The sequence below is a fragment of the Mustelus asterias genome, chromosome 1 (assembly GCF_964213995.1).
Source record: "Mustelus asterias chromosome 1, sMusAst1.hap1.1, whole genome shotgun sequence".
Lineage (NCBI taxonomy): Eukaryota > Metazoa > Chordata > Chondrichthyes > Carcharhiniformes > Triakidae > Mustelus > Mustelus asterias.
Window position 1 is genome coordinate 105,434,865 of NC_135801.1, and position 17,685 is coordinate 105,452,549.

The 17,685-nt window shown below is 43.8% G+C and overlaps 1 protein-coding gene across 3 annotated transcripts in view; it reads right to left on the reverse strand.

The window, feature by feature from the left end:
* The window catches only part of rfc1 (replication factor C (activator 1) 1), a 77,360-nt gene that overhangs the window by 38,330 nt on the left and 21,345 nt on the right, over nucleotides 1–17,685 (reverse strand). For all 3 annotated transcript variants that reach the window (XM_078216027.1, XM_078216035.1, XM_078216044.1), the window contains exons 5-8: nucleotides 9,038–9,273; nucleotides 6,016–6,090; nucleotides 4,475–4,552; nucleotides 2,661–2,754 (exon numbers count right to left, since the gene is read on the reverse strand). In XM_078216027.1, coding sequence (XP_078072153.1) covers nucleotides 2,661–2,754; nucleotides 4,475–4,552; nucleotides 6,016–6,090; nucleotides 9,038–9,273 — 483 coding nt within the window. The remainder of the gene's footprint in view (nucleotides 1–2,660; nucleotides 2,755–4,474; nucleotides 4,553–6,015; nucleotides 6,091–9,037; nucleotides 9,274–17,685) is intronic.

Consider the following 17,685-nt stretch of genomic DNA (forward strand, 5'->3'; position numbering starts at 1 on the left):
GCCTTCGTTATTTCAGATGGTGCCATAAATTTTTACAAAACTGAACTAGGAGCAAAAGTGTTTTAAAATGTGACTTAACCTTTTCAAAGTGTCCCGACAGAAATACATCCCATTGAAAAACAAAAGCTCAGCAAGACAGGCCCATCCATGGCTCACTCAGGAAGTTAAGGATTAGAAGACAAAACTTACAATGTTGCAAAACAAAAGCAGTTGCAAGTCTGAGGATTTGGGTGTGTTTTAGAAACCATCAGGGGCCACCAGATGTTCTTGCCTTCAGAGTAGAAGACACAAGTTTCATACCAGCAATAGACAGCAACCTCACCATTAAGTGAGGAAATTAGTGTCAGTGAAAAAGTATTGGAAAACTTTAAAAGGACTAAAATCTGACAAATTCCCAGCACCCGATGGCCTACTCCCTCGGGATCTAAAAGAGATAGCTGCAAAAAAAAAAAGAGAGGATGCGCTAACTACAATTTTCCAAAATTCCTTAGATTTGCGAACAGTCCCACTAGGTTGGAAGTTGGCGACTGTTACAATACTTTTTATGAAAGGAGGAAGAGAGAACAATGAACCTCAAGCCAGTTAACCTCACATCAGTTGTTGGCAAAATGCTGTAAATTATCAAGTCTTAATGCACTTAGAAAATGATCAGAATAACATGCTCGTACTGAAGGGAAATCCTGCGAGACAAATTTATTAAGAGTTTTTTGAGAATGTAACTAGTGGGGTAGAGTAAGGGGAACCAGTAGATGTAGTACACCAAGATTTTAGAAGGCATTACATATGGTGCCACACAATAGATAAATAGTCAAGTTTGGGGCAACACAATAGCATGGGTGAAGGATCAGTTAACTGATAGAAAGCATAGAATAGGCATAAATGGAGCTTTTTCCAAGTCAGCAAGCAATGAATAGTGGAGTGCCACAAAAATCAGTGCTGGGGCATCAGCTGTTTACAGTCCATATTAATGACATAGAAGAGATGGAGTAATATATGAATAAACTATGGGGAGGACAGAGGCCACAAAGAGATATTGACTGCTGAGTGGACAACTAGATGGCAGATGGGAGTATAATATAGGGAAATGTGAAGTTAGTAATTTTGGTCATAAGATTTGAAAGCAGGATTTTTTAAAAAGATGTGAAACTTGAGAGTGTTGATGAGACTTGGGTTGCTCAGATAGGAAACACAATGTTAGCATGCAGGTGCAGCAAACAATTAGGGTGGCAAATGGAGTACAAAAATACAGAAGTCTTGCGACAATTGTACAGGGTTTTGGTGAGACCACATCGAGAGAACCACTATGTGCAGTTCTAATCCCCACATTTAAAAAAGGATATACTTGCACTGGAGATAGTACAGTGAAGGTTCACTAAATTGGTGGTTACCCAGGAAATACTCCTGGGTAACTACACCACTGACAACCGACAAACCTTCCCTCCCACCCCCCTTTCAGCTAGCACCCTGCTTACTACTTACTCTGCCACCTTATCCACTCACTTTCCTCACCCACACTCATTCAGTAACATACCAAAGCTATTTACATGTCCCAGACCCTTTTACTGCGTTAGTGAACAAAGATTTACCAAAATACAGCAGCTAGCTCCACAAACAGGTGTGGCTTGGATTCCCCCAACAATCCTGCACTATGACGACGACCCTGGAACAGGTACACTGCGTATTTCTGAAGAGGTTTGGTTTGGAAATCCAGGTCAGAAAACTGGAAGTCCACCTTAGTGCAAAAAAAAAGGAACAGATGGCAATCCGGTAGTGACTGCCGCTCTTCAGGAATATTCGGCACAGTAACTCATTCTTTTTCCATAAATGCTACTTGATCGGAGGATTTCCAGCATTTACTTTGGAATTCTGTCTGTTCACTTTGTTCTGCATCTTTGCATGGTGTACTTCCATTCCTTGTTTTTTCTCCCACTGTCTCGCCCTTCCCCACATTAATTTTCACCTTCTACCTGCTTTTTCATTCCACTAACCTGTGTCTTCTTGAAGTTTTTTTTTAAATTTGCCAAAGCCCCTATTACTTTTTGTGCCATCAACAAATCCCAGCATCACATTGGCTGCCTGTATCCAAGTTCAAATCATCTGAATCATCAACAAAAATAAACCCTTTGGATTCCAACCATTTTCTCCAGAATAACCAAAATCAGTTTCTGAACTTACTTCATGTTTGGCAACTACATTTTGTTCAGAATGCTATCCTTCCTTTCACACACTTCAGTTATGTAACCTGCCCAACATTTATTGCACAGAGCCTCAAATGGTGACGATTAAAAAATCTACTTTCAAAACAACCAGCCAAAGGTCAAAAGATGTTCTTAACCTCACTTCCAGAATGGGTGAAGAAATTTCAGTGGTATTAAAATAAAGGCAACTTTATTCATTTTAAAAATGACAAAAAAAATGAAAATAAGGCAGCGTTAGTAAAAAAAGGGGAAATCACCAAATACATAAAGCAACCCTTAGCATCATTTAGCAATATCCCAGTATTAAGGTTTGCTGCAGCATATTCCAAAATCAAAGGACTGACCCAGGCAGCTTGGAATTCCATGGAATCGACAGCTTATTAAGGGTTAAACAGCCTTAGCATTCGACTTTCAGGCCTGTGGGAAGCACGTAACCACATTTCTTTTTAAATGTGCATTTACCAGAATGATCTGTTGCCTGTTCATCTGTTTTTCTGGGTTCAGCCTTTACAACCAAGGATAAAGATAGTTCCTGACCTTCAGAACCAGTGCGTGCCTGAAAAGGATTGGAACAAAATGAATTTTTGAAAGAATAATCAGGGAATAGGTCTATAAAAGCCTTCATTTGGGTGTTGGTTTGAAAAAATATACTGCATCTGCAATCCAATAAAATAAAGCTCCAAAAAGGACTTGGCGCCATCTTTAAGCTTCACACCTGCTCACCTGACATTTACATTCCTTGTTGAGCTACTGTTCTAAACGTACAAGCCTATCCACCTTTGGAGGGTATCACAGCCACATATACAAAATCAAACACTATCAACATCTGGCTGAGGTTCCTGGACAGTGTTCAGCAACAGAAATCTAGGCCGCGATTCTCCCAAAACAGTTTTAAGTGTCGAATTCGCAGGAAAACTGGTGTAAATCACATGGGTTTTTTCAGTGCGACTTCAGACAAGAATCTCCCACACTGTGCAATGTAGAAGTCACAATCAAGAATATTAAAAGCTCGAGGGACGGGGCCTAGTCACGCTGTAGTCTGATAGTTCTGGAACTCTGCGCATGCGCAGTGGGCCCGATATGCCAGCCTGCAGTTCGCTGGCCAGCCTGGGACCCCCGCAGTGCTGCCCCCCCCCCCCCCCCCCCCCACACAGCCCAATCATGGCCCCCGTCCATTCATGGGCCAGCCTCGAACCCCCCCCTACACCCCGTCCCGGACCGCACGATCTCCAGGCACACCCCCCCCTCCCCCAAGCTGCCCCGATCGCTGGCCTCCCTCCCACCCCCATCGATCGCAATGGCACAATGGCAGCGGGAGCCCCCACCTCATGGATCATCCTCATAGGCCCTGTTCCCCTTGGCACTGCCCCATGCCTGATGGGCAGTACCAAGGTGCCCCTGGGCATGTGCACTTTGCCCCATGGACACTGCCAGGGGAGGGGGCACAGGGCAAAAGGGCACCACCCCACCTCCTGCAGGGCCCCAACTGCCCCCCCCTTCAGTCCAGCAGGGTCATCCCACTAATTCCCCAAAAGTGAGGAGCTAGTCTGAATCCCGCTGGAGTGAAATATTCCTGACAGGGCAGAGAAGCTTGCGGGCCTGGAGAATTCAGTCACGGCCCACTAATTAGGTTTAAATTACATTAAAAGTAGATTTAAATCACTTACCTGGTGTTCCCTCCAGTTTCCAGTGCGGCTCAGACAGCGCCAGATATCCGGCACTGGGAGATGCACACGCAAAATCGGTGAACATGCAATTTTCCAGGCCCGCTGTGCTGAAAAGTTAGCGCGGTGGGATAGGAGAATCGCCCCCGTAGACTTCGATTTTCCTCCTTTCTAGCCCTGGGCTACTCATATCTCAATCAGAAACATGTGTTCAAACCACCCAACCCCTAGCGGTTCATGGTGGCAGCTCAACACCACCTTCTCATGGACAATTAGGGATGAGCAATAATTGCTGGCCTAGCCAGTGACACCTACATCCCCATGAGCAAAACAAAAAACAGACTTTCCAAGGGCTACAAGCTCAACGAGGTTTGCTCTGGAGATTTGATTCTCCAGGACACCACATCAAAAATGGTGCCATGTTAAACACAGATTTCTTGCTTAAAATTACCGTTGCCAAACAGATTTCAAAAATGCCGTCCTTTTGCTGCTAGTTGCAAATTAGGCATTTTCCAGTTAAGTACCACAGCGAAAAAATGTCTCCAAACTCTTTTGTAAATCAGTTTTATTGCTTCAGCTTAAAATGTTTCTTTTTTAAATTTCAAAAGTTACCTTTTTGCTTTTCGGCAGCTCATCCAACATGGCCAATGTTTTAGCAAAGCTCTCATCCTCGTGAAGCTGCCTCTCGAGCTGCAGGAAGTAGTCAAGAATTATTTTTAAGTGGACAAAAGCATAAGTGGCGTGAGATTACTTACAAATCTTTTCGCCAGATAGTGAGTGAGCAACTACATATTAGGTGTCACAATCAACTTGGGGGATAATGATTTGCAAAGGGAAAACCTGCATGAAAAAGGTGATAGGAGAGCAGCACAATCCAGGGGAAATGGATGCACCATCCCAGCCAGGTTCCCGCTGACAATGGGGAGGCTTCAGACAATAAAAATGAAAATGGCTATGCCAAAGCGAAATAAAATTTCCTGACAAGTATTTGCACTATATTATGCTGGAGGGGTGATTCTGATTAAGGCCTTATTTGCCCCCATGTAAGATGGTAGCAAGTTTCACATTTCAGGATACTTTAAAATCGTTCTAGGAACCGCAAGCCACGTAGGCAATGAACACAAGGCGATGTTCACCAAGTTAACTTAAAATTCAAGCAAATTACCAACATTCTTGGCAATGTGTATAAACATTCACCTGGGCATTTATATTTACTGTACGAATTACATAAAAGTATCACAATCATAAAGATATACAGTCCTTCGGCCCAACTCATCCATGCCAACCAGGTTTCCTAAACTGGAGTTTGCACATTCTCCTCGTGTCTGCGTGGGTTTCCTCCGGGTGCTCCGGTTTCCTCCCACAGTCCAAAGATGTGCGGGTTAGGTTGATTGGCCATGCTAAAATTGCCCCTTAGTGTCCTGAGATATGTAGGTTAGCGGGATTAGCGGGTAAATATGTAGGGATATGGGGGTAGGGCCTGGGTAGGATTGTGGTCGGTGCAGACTCGATGGGCCGAATGGCCTCCTTCTGCACTGTAGGGTTTCTATGTTTCTATGATTTCTATGAATTAGTCCCATTTGCCTGCGTTTAGCCAATATCCCTCTAAATCTTTCCGATCCACGTACCTGCCCAAACGTATAGAGAAGGAAGCCATTTGGCTCATCCGGCCTGCACTGACAACAGTCGCACCCTGGCTCTATCCCCGTAGGTTAGAGGGATTCGCGGGTAAAATGTGTGGGGGTGGGGCCTGGGTGGGATTGTGGTCGGTGCAGACTCGATGGGCCGAATGGCCTCCTTCTGCACTGTAGGGTTTCTATGTTTCTATGTTTCTATGTAACCCCACATATTTACCCTGTTAATTTCCCTGACACTAAGGGACAATTTAGCATGGTCAATCAACCTAACCCGCACATCTTTGGACTGCAAGAGGAAACTGGAGCACCCGGAGGAAACCCACGCAGACACGAGAAGAATATGCAAACTCCACACAGTCACCAGAGGCCAGAATTGAACCCGGATCCCTGGCACTGAGGCTGCTAACCCTTGTGCCACCTTGCCGCCCCTGTGGATTAATTCTAGAAGACAAGATATTTCATCAAAAACCTGCATCTTCTCTTTAAATGCATAGCAAGTCTTTCAGTTTTTGTTACCTCAGCATCCTCCTCAAGCTGCAGCTGGCGAGCGAGTTCCTCATCGTCTATTGTGGAATCGGCACTGCCTGAAGGCTAAGATGGGAAGAATAAAGTTAAACAATTTTATTTTTCTCAAATTATTGGCTCCTTACAAGTACATTGTTCTACACACATTCACTAAGCCAACTTCTTCACCTAAATGGACATCAACCACCCAAGTGTCAGCAGTGCACATCATCTGGGTATTCAACTGCCTAGGGCATCAGGACAGGCCCATGTCATGTCCTCACACATATGCACCTTTAGCAGCCACAACCAATTTTGCCTCCCCAATGCAGAAATGTTGCAGTCAATTGCAACACCGGCGCTGGTACGTCAGCTAAGATCAGCTATTCCACACAGGTCAAACCCTAAAACTGGAACATTTCTGGTATGGCTAGCTCAGAGGCAATGGCATTGCCCCCAACTCACTCTTTTAAAAAATGTTTTAATTCCTTTAATGATCAAGTGGGCAAAGGGATCACCAAGTGTACAACTAATCTACACAAAATAGACCCAGATTCAATTCGCAGGGGGATTTAGCACACAACCCGCCAGAAAACAAGGAGGCAGCCCACCATTGTCAACAGGGTTCCCTGTTGAATGCACCCCTCTTCACCATGAAACCCACGGCAGAGGTGTGCCGTCGACAGGGGGAGGTGGCTAGATGGGTGGAAAACTGGCTTGGTCATAGAAGACAGAGGGTGGTAGTGGAAGGGTCTTTTTCCGGCTGGAGGCCTGTGACTAGTGGTGTACCGCAGGGCTCTGTATTGGGACCTCTGCTGTTTGTGATTTATATAACTGATCTGGAAGAAGGAGTAACTGGGGTGATCAGTAAGTTTGCGGACGACACAAAACTGGCAGGACTTGCAGATAGTGAGGAACATTGTCAGAGGCTACAGAAGGATATAGATAGGCTGGAAATTTGGACAAGGAAATGGCAGATGGAGTTCAATCCTGATAAATGCGAAGTGATGCATTTTGGTGGGAATAATGTAGGGAGGAGCTACACGATAAATGGAAGAACCATAAAGGGTGTAGAGACGCAGAGGGACCTGGGTGTGCAAGTCCACAGATCTTTGAAGGTGACGTCACAGGTGGAGAAGGTGGTGAAGAAGGCATATGGCATGTTTGCCTTTATAGGACGGGGCATAGAGTATAAAAGTTGGGGTCTGATGTTGCAGATGTATAGAACGTTGGTTCGGCCGCATTTGGAATACTGCGTCCAGTTCTGGTCGCCACACTACCAGAAGGATGTGGAGGCTTTGGAGAGAGTACAGAGGAGGTTTACCAGGATGTTGCCTGGTATGGAGGGGCTTGGTTATGAGGAGAGATTGGGGAAACTGGGGTTGTTCTCCTTGGAAAGACGGAGGATGAGGGGAGACTTAATAGAGGTGTATAAAATTATGAAAGGCATAGATAGGGTGAACGGTGGGAAGCTTTTCCCCGGGTCGGTGGTGACGTTCACGAGGGGTCATAGGTTCAAGGAGAAGGGGGGGGAGGTTTAACACAGATATCAGAAGGACATATTTTACACAGAGGGTCGTGGGGGCCTGGAATGGGTTGCCGGGCAAGGTGGTGGAGGCGGACACACTGGGAACGTTTAAGACTTATCTAGACAGCTATATGAACGGAGTGGGAATGGAGGGATACAAAAGAGTGGTCTAGTTTGGACCAGGGAGCGGCGCGGGCTAATTGTTCTTTGTTTCTCGTTTCAAGGCTTCATTCTATGATCATCTTGCTGGTGCCAGTACAGAGCGAGACTGCGGATAGTTGGGAACCTGTCTCGGGGGCAGGGAATTCATATGGTGTTCGTGAAAGTGGAAATGAATAGGGTTGGGAAGCATTTTCTGATCAGGGCCAGTGTGATCTCCTGGACTCGTTTCGATCGCCTCAGGGGGTCGGAGAGGAATTTCCCAGATTTTTTTCCCCCATATTGGCCCTGGGGTTTTCGCCTCTCCCTGGAGATCACATGGTCTGGAATGGGGGGGTGGGGGTGAGTTAATAGGTTGTGATGAACAAAGCATCGTAGCTGTGAGGGACAGCTCGGTGGATAGGATATTAGTATGTAGATAGGCTGGAAAATTGGGCGGGGATCCTGGATTCAGGATTCAATCCTGGACCGGGGAGCGGCGCGGGCTTGGAGGGCCGAAGGGCCTGTTCCTGTGCTGTTTTGTTCTTTGTTCTTGTTCTTGACAGGACCAGAGGATCCCGGTGGTGTGAACAGCTGGAAAGTTTCTGCTGAGCGCGCTTACTTCCACCTGTGGAATGAGTTAAATTGACTGGAGGATTCCAGAGATGTGCATCAATCACCCTCACCATGGCTCAAACAAGGGCCCTTACAAGCAGCAATAAGCTAGACAGTTGCATTTTCCGGCACCAAACAGAACCAAGTTAAATGGTAAAGACAGGGATTACAAACATCAACTTTTTTTAAAAAAATTCTTGCTGCTTTCTTTTTGCTAGCCACCAGTTATTTTTATTTGTACATGATTGAAGCAGAGTCCGAGAATCCATGGCCTAAGGAAGTCAATTGGGTGGGACGCAGCGAGTGAGGTTCAAAACCCAATCGGTTTTTCATTAGTTGACTTCAATGCTACAATTAGCTCCCAGGTCCTTGGAAAGGGGAAGGGAGACCAGGAAACGCTATACCTAAGAACTCCCCTTCCAGATATCCAGATGAGATGCTTTATACAGTCAAATAGCCTCACATGAAGGATGGCTACCAAAAAGAGTCAAAGTTTCAGGAGTGGAATATAAAGAGGGGGGGGGACACGAAGACAGATTTAAAAGTTCATAAGCATCCAAATCATAATGACTTCATGAAAATAAACAACTGCAAGAGGGGAAGGTAAGGAGTTCAGAGTTGTACTCCTGTGAAAATTCTAATGTGGATAGTCCCTCCAAAACAGTAATAATCTAAACAGTTGCACTTCCCATCTCCAAATAGAACCAAAGTTAAATGATAAACAATTGTAAACATATTTTTAAAAATCCTTACTGCTTTCCTTTTGCTAGCCACCAGTTTTTTATTTGATCTCTGCACACTGCTCGTGCCAAAGTAATCAAGCACTGACGTGCAGGTGAATTTCACTGGACTTGCTGGTTTAGGCTGTGGCGATTTGACCTGTGATTTAGTGTCTGCGGACTTTCCAGAGCCCGACGTTCCAGGGTGGCTGCCATTCTCTCTGGATTTTTGGATTATCTTCCTATTATGCAGAACATCATCCTCTTCATCTTGAGATGCCAGGGGAAGGGGAGAGAAAAAAAAACAAGTAATTAACAAAAGAAGTGTTACCAGTGTCCTAAAGGTTGAGCAGTACTAAGCATCAGATAACAGCCAGTGCACATGAATGCTGCTTTTGAAAATATATTTTCAAATACAACCAATATCTCACACTGCAAAATATCTGATCCTGTAAATGTAGGGGATATAACACATTTCTTTCAGAGACTTCTCAACAAATCTTCCATAAAGCTTTGAGTCTTTAACCCTCTGCACAGATGGATTTGGAAGATATTTAACCTCTCCAAGTTTCAATGACTTTACTAATATGCAATGTAGTGAGACGGTGGAATTAAAAAGTAGTCTGTATATACTGAAGATACTAGCTAAGTGATAGAATTCTAAAAATAGTCATTTCATGGGATGAGGGTGTTGCTGGCTTGACCAGCGTTTATTGCCTATTCCTAATTGTCCTTGACAACTGAGTGGTTTTCAAGGCCATTTCAGAGAGCAATTAACAGTAACCCACAATCTAAAGTGGTAGTGAGCTGCCTTCCTGAACAACCGCAATCCATATGGTGTAGGTACATCCATATGGATATCCATATGTTAGGAAGGAAGCTCCAGGATTTTGACTCAGCGATAGAGAAGGAACAGCAATATATTTCCAAGTCAGGATGGTGTGGGGCTTGGAAAGGAACTTGCAGGTGGTGGTGGTGTTCCCATGCATCTGCTGCCCTTGTCCTCTTAGGTGGCAGAGGTTGCGGGTTTGGAAGGTGCCATCGAAAGAGCCTCGGTGTGTTGCTGCAGTGCATCTTGTAGATGGTACAGACTGCTACCACTCAGTGTCAGTGGTGTAGGAAGTGCCAATCAAGTGGGCTGCTTTACCCTGGATGTTGAATTTGATGTTTTGAAGCTGCACTCATCCAGACAAGTGGACAGCATTCCATCAGACTACCATCTTGCAGTTGGTGGACAGGCTTTCGGAAGGGGCATTACAGAGAGTTCCCAGCCCCTGAACTGCTCTTGTAGTCACAGTATTTATATGGCTGATCCAATTCAGTTTCCAGGTAAAGGTAACACAAGGGTGTTGATACGTGGGGGACAAAGCGATGGTAATATCATTGAACGTCAAGACGAAATGGTTAGATTCTCTCTTGTTGGAGATGGTCATTGCCTGGCACTTGTGTGACGAACTTTACTTGCCATTTATCGGCCGCAGCGTGAATGTTGGCCATGTCTTACTGTGAATGGACATGAACAACTTCAGTATCTGAAGAGTCACGAATGGTGAACATTGTTCAAAATTAAATAGCAATTGACTTGTATTTCTTCTTAGTGCACTGTATTCACTGCCCACAATATAGCCTCCTGTGATAAAAACAAAAAGCGCTGGAAAAACCGAGAGGGTCTGGCAGTATGTAGCGAGAGAAACAGAGATAACGTTTTGAGTAGAATAGAACTCTTCTTCAAAACTCCAGTAGCCGCCTGTACACTGAGGAGATCACAGAGAATGGGCGATCTGCTAAACACCATGTTCAGTCCACAAGTGCAAATTATCTTTTGGTCCCTTGTCATTTAACTCTTCATTTCACTACCACTGACCATTCTATTCTTGGCCTCCTACAATGTTCCAAAATGAAACTCGATGCAAACCGAGGGAAAAGCATCTCATCTTTCTCCTCAGCCTTAACAATGAATGTGAAAACTTTAGATCGAACACCACTCCAATTTCCCAGGCAGTCAGTGCTTGAAATGGTGGATGGTTGCACCAGAGCTATTGTGAGCGAATGTGGTTTGGCCTGGGGATCCTCTATCAATAGGATAGGTTTGCACTCCTGGGATTAACCTACTTTCTCACCAAATACCCAGGCCAAGAGCCTCCTGCTCATTGCCAAGAAAGTTGTGGAAGGCAGACTCTCTGCCATCGCCATCACTGTTCCAATGAAGTTCAAAACAAGTTTGAGGAATAGCATCTTACCATTTTGATCAAGCACTTTACAGAACTAAACATGGAGTTGAACGATTTCAGATCATAACTACTGCCCCCATTCATTTCCCACCCAAACACCAGCTGTGGGTCACAATTCTGCCAATTCCATTTGCGTTTCCTCTCGGCCCATCTCTTATTTTGGTACTTGTCCCAGTACCACCACCTTTTGTCTTTTGTTATTTACTATCTCATGTATTCCTCCTGGTTTGTCAGAAACAGTCCCCACCCGCTTTTCCCTGCCTCTGTACTCGGTTAATTCTGTTACATTTCTAACTTTTTCCAGTTTGATAGGTCGACCTGAAACGTTAACGGATTTGTCTCCCCAGATGCTGCCTTGCCAGCTGAATATTTCTTATAATCAAATGCTGCTTTGCAAACAGATCAATTGTTTGAACCAGGTAGCATTTTCGCTGGGCTCGGAATGTATTGCTGTCGTCTGACTCAGCTGTCTCAGAACGTCATTCTCTTGCATCATCTAGAAGCAGCACAAGCAAGGATTCCACAACAACAAGCCTACATAATTCTAATTCTTCCCCCATTAATCTGACCATCCCCTCCAGTTACATTGTATTTCTAAATATGAAAGTTATAAAACAGGTTTCCGCTACTGTAAAACTCTCATTAGGCCTGACTATCCCAACGCTCTCCCGGTCAGCCTCCCATCCTCCACAAACATGACCTCATCCAAAGTTCTGCGATGGCACAGTAGTTAGCATTGCTGCCTCACAGCACCAGGGAATCGGGTTCAATTCCGACCTCAGGCGACTGTCTGTGTGGAGTTTGCACGTTGTCCCTGCGACTGCTTGGGTTTCCTCTGGGTGCTCCGGTCTCCTCCCACAGTCCAAAGATATGCAGGTTCGGTGGATCGGCCATGCTAAATTGCCCCTTAGTATCAGGAGTATTAGCAGGGTAAATATTGGGTTTACGGGGATAAGGCCTGGGTGGGATTGTTGTTTGACCTGCCATTCAAGCCTACCTTTTTCAAATCTTTCTCTCTGCAATATTTTGTTGTGGGTGAAAAAGAGACCTGTGCTCCAAGCCAAATTCCAGGCAAAACATATGGCGCTGAACAGCAACATTTCAAACTTGCTCTCCAAGGTTGCCTTCCATTTCACATCTCTGCTTCTCCCAGACCCCCAGATGGGGAAAGAATTTAACAGATCTTTTCCAAATACATATATCCATGTCTGCTTTTGCATGCTACCCTCACAAACAAAATCAGATTTCCAGAAATAATTTACACCATTACTCAGATTACATGGTTTCAACTTCAATTAATTGTAGCGCAAAAAACTGGGGCAGGAAAAACTCGAGTGATATTTCCCGGATAATTGGCATGTCCTAAAAAGAGTCCAAATTTGAAATAAATGCAATGAGGTGATTGGATAATAGGTTCACCTTGAATGTCTGGACTTATCTTTTTTTTTTCGAAACCATCCATTACAGTAACGATGACACAGAAACTCAGGGAAGATATCATCATGCTTATCATGGCAACATTTATCTTTGACAGGTTTTGCAATGCCTACTCATACAGTATACTGGTGAAATACATTAAGCCCCAGATTTATCTGGCTGGCTCAAAGAGTAACTCCAAGTGTCAAGGTCAAAATCATATGTTAGTATCTCTTAAAACACAGTGGCAGCAGAACAAAGGTAGGGCATTGCACAACTGGAATAAGTGATGTCAAGTGTCACAGAGTTCAAGGATTCTCTTTTACTGTGTTCTGAAATCTCTGGGCAAAGGTCACAGTGTGAATCATTCCCATTTACCACACCTGCCCTCACAAATTCTCACTCAGAGGGAATGGGCCATTTCCCACAATTTTAGTGTTAATCTCAAAAGTTATTATAAATAACTACCTGCAGTTGCTCCATAATGTGACGTTAATGTACCTTTGAGAGAGGTTTTTTAAAAAAATCCTGTTCTCTGTTGTTGTAAGCAGATATTTTTCAGTTTAGTTTCATTGCTGCTGAGTTGTCTGTAGAGGTCCTTTTATTGCTACTTAAATGGAGTTTGTTTATTTTTATTTCGGGATCTTTATGGGCCTGCATTGCTTCGGAGCACAGTCATGTGTTTTGGACAGCTTGTTTTCCTTTCTAGTGAGTTTAAGGTTTCATTTTCTGTTGGTTGCAGATAGAGTTTAGAAGAGAGTGGACATCAGACTGAAAGCAGTGTCTGTCTCTCTCTCCCTGGTGTCTTGGGAAGTTCTGACTTCAAACTGTTCTGAGTGTATTAAGAGACAGCAGCATTCAGCCGAAGGACTCAGTTCCAGTATCACGTGATCATTAAGTCTTTGCTGTGTTAAACCCGTGCAAGGGTTTTGTTTATGGGATTGGAACATCTGAGATATTTGTTAAGGGTTATACATTATCGTGCTGTTTTGTTTGTAATTGATAAAAGTTATTGCTAATATTCTTACTATACATGATAACTCTATTCTTAAATAAAGTTTGTTTGATAAAAGCTCCCTAGTGGGTCATTTGAATTATACCAGAGGTGAAACATATCATGCTTATCCTGGCCAAATTCAAGGTGCAAAACTTATGATCCAGGCAGACTCCATAAAAACATTTGAATTTCTGACATGAACCATAACAATAAGCGTTATCCCAACATCCAGATCAAATTAATAACTTTCAAATTTAGTTTACACTCCTTGGTCAGAGGCACGATGGATTGTGAAAATCTCTTTTTGGAAAGCTTTGGGTGTGCTATGAATTTAAGGTTTTATAAGATGATTATGTTTTCACAGAATCAGAATCGTTACAGCATAAAAAGGTGGTCATTCGACCCATGTCTACACTTGCTGTCCAAATGGGCAATGCACCTCGTGCACTCCCCTGCAACCCTGCACATTTTTCCTTTCCAAATAATAATCCTATTCTCCCTTGAATGCCTCAATCGAACCTGCCTCCAACTCTCTGGCAGCATATTCCAGATCTTAACTACTTGCTGAATGAAAAATTCCTTTTTTTAAGTTTATTTATTAAAATAAGCCCACTTGTGACACTAACATTGCAAAGTTACTGTGAAAATCTCCTAGTCGCCACACTCTGGCACCTGTTTGGGTACACAGACTGAGAATTTAGCATGGCCATGCACCTAACCAGCACGTCTTTCAGATTCTGAGGGGAAAACGGAGCATCCGGAGGAAACCCACGCAGACACGGGAGAACATGTAGACTCCGCAGTGACCGAAGCCAGGAATCAAACCCGGATCCCTGGCGCTGTGACGCAGCAGTGCTAACTGCTGTGCCACCTCATGCCTTCATTGCTTCTTTTGCCAATTTCCTTAGATCTGCGCTCTCTGATTCTCGATCCTCCCACCAATGGGAACAGTTTTTCCCAATCTATTTTGTCCATGGTTTTGAATATCTCTATCAAATCTCCTCAACCTTCTCTTCAATTCAATGTAAAATACAGGGTCAAGTGATCTATGATTTCTGCCCAACAAGTTTCTGTGGCTTGATAACCATGAGGAGAGAGGGGCCCAGGTTAAAACTTAACTGAGAGCAAGGTGCAAGATATTCACACTTCAAAAGAACGGCAGGAACAGCTGGACTGACAGCAGATAGACTTTCAATCTGTACATTTTTGGAGAGAGAGAGAAAGAGGTCTCAGAGACAAACACTTGCAGCTGGTGTGGTCAGCAGAGCAGAGGGGGCAGCAGATCCTCTGCAAGCTACCAGGCAGAATGCGCGGGGGGGGGGGGGGGGGGGGGAAATCAGTCTCTGGTCGAAGAGATGAATCCTGTGACACTCTAAAGACTCTGGAATATTTTTCCCGGTGAGACCAGGGGAAGAAATTGCTGAATGGGCTTTTCTGCTGATAACCAGTTCTGGAGTTCTCTGCAAATTGAAGAAAGTACTGTGGTGATATAAACAGGGCCTAGTTTTAAGGCTGATAAAATTGGATATCCTAAATTAAAGAATTGGGCACATTGAAATCAAACACAGTCAAACCACAGGCAGGCCAATTGTACAATACACAAATGTGTCTGGGCCTGACCCATCAACCACCCATCAAAGGTGTTACACTCTACTGATACTTAGCAGGAGATCATGGCACCTCATTGAAATGCATCGGTCTATTGTTAGAAGCCCAGATCGGGCCAGACTTTCTGTCACCAAGAGATCCTGTAGAAACCTTACCTGATAACAAGTTTAACAACATGGAGATGGACACCTGGGGGGTGGACCCTGGTGTCCTGTCAGGCAGACATCAAGAAACCCACTGGGTATTGGAACCCCCTCCTGGGACCTCATTGGCCAGAAGCCAGAGAAGTTTCTGGAAAGGCAAGCAGGCTGGGGATAAAGGAACACACTCAGAGGCACAAGGAGGGAAGACTCGACAGGGGAGACAGCCGTGATCATTCGGAAGACTGACCAGACAAGGAAGGAAGGAAGAAGCGGCCATCGAGACTCACCTTCGTGACAACAGACCAGAGGGACTCAGAGAATCGGGCCTGCAGTTTAACCAAGCCATCTTTACGGGTAGTATACTTGAATCTGCTGGGGTATCCTCTTGTTTTATGTGGGTAATTTAAGGGTTAATAGTGTTATTTAATAAACTTGTTGAACTTTTACTTGTGTTTGTCCTTTGTCCACCTTGCAAATAAGGGCACCGGGGTAAAACCTTGGAGTAAGTAAACTGGTTGAAAGTATCTGAGATTAACAGGTACAACAGTACCCATCGATAGTCACTTGATATTATGGCTCAATGAAACGGGGGGGATGTGAATCCAGTGGAAAAAGAGTGACTGACGGAGAACGGTTTCTTTTGAACACAGCAATCCTATGGAGTGTTGTAACACACATGCATATGGGTTATCAGCCACATTAAAACATTAATAAAGATTATCTTTTCTGAAGCTTAGAGTGTTAGTCACCTATTTGGTAACATATAGTTTTCCTCAGCTCTGAAGAGGAGTCCTTTCAGACTTGAAATGTTAACACTATTTCTCTCGCAACAGATGCTGCCAGATCTGGGATTTTTCTGCACATTGATTTTATTTCAGATTTCCAGCATCCACAGTATTTTGATGTAGAGTTTGTTTCAATAAAAGTCTTAAAACTTAAAAGAATTGCACGACAAGATTTCAAGTGTGTCACTGGAAATTCAAATATCTTTTTATAAGTTATCAGTTTCTACAGGAATTATAATGGGAGGCTCACATCCAAAGTCACTTTTTGGCCCAAGCATGTTCAACCTCAATCTCAAAATTACTCAGATAATTGTATCCCAAAATGTGCAAAGGAAAGTTGTCTAATTTGCACCTGAATGCTAGCTCCATTTATAAGTGCTTCCAGTGTCTATGGAACCATAAGCTCAGCAGAATTTATTACCTATGGGAGGGGAGCAGAGAATATTTGACAGTAAGGAAACACTGTTTAAAGACAAGCTCTAATGAGGTGCAGCATAAAGCAAGTGTTTACAGTAAAATGGATCTGGGTGGTGTCAAGTGCACAGTCTGAATATATATCAGTGTATAAAAACAAAACAATGTCTGCAACTATATCAGAAAGGTGTCGAACCCAGTCAGAGGGGGGCAACATGACATGGGCTACAAGCAGGTACTGTGTTTGGTCACATTCATAGCGCAAACTGCTTTCACCAACTTCTGTGCATCCTGCATGTCTTCCAGTACTGAAACCATTCATATTTGCATCCAACGACACTAGTAGTATACTCTGTGGTACTGGAGCAGGAATAGCACCCTGTTTATATTTTGCAGTCCTTCTTGGAACAATTATGTAATTTAACTGTTGTGCCAAATTAAAGCGACAACACCATTCACCAAAATCTGTGCCACGTACATTAAATCAGTTGGTGACCATGCTCAAATTATAATTACAAAATGTTGATTATTTTTAAGAAGAAAAACAGGGAGCCACAAAAGGCTCTTTAGCCCATCAAGCCTAATCTCCACAATGTTATACACAACTACCTGTGTCATTGCCTCCACATAACCATCCAAGTGTGGAAAAAGGTGACCAGACAAATTTTGCATAAAAGGCATAATAGCCTATTCAACATCCGCCAAATATTTACTGAATAACATTGCAGCATTTCCCAATTATCTATGCCCAAATCCTTCCCAAAAACTCAGACAGTTACTCATGCAACTTTTCAAAAAATTCAATAGATGAGCACTGACTCCGATGGAAGATCCTCCTGTCCTCTCTGTAGCTACTCCTGCCAGGACATCTGCTGTCATGGTCTGTCACTCATTTGTCTTGCATCATCCTCATGCACCCACTGTAATTCATCTGCAACCACTCAGTGATGTCCATCATCCAACTACATCTACATTAGTCCCTCTTTCTGCTGCCCGCTGCAAGAGATCTCTTGTCGCTTTCCAGCTGTGATCAAATGGTCAAAATACTGAAATTTACCATGGTTGGAAGGCCTTTAACATCAATAACT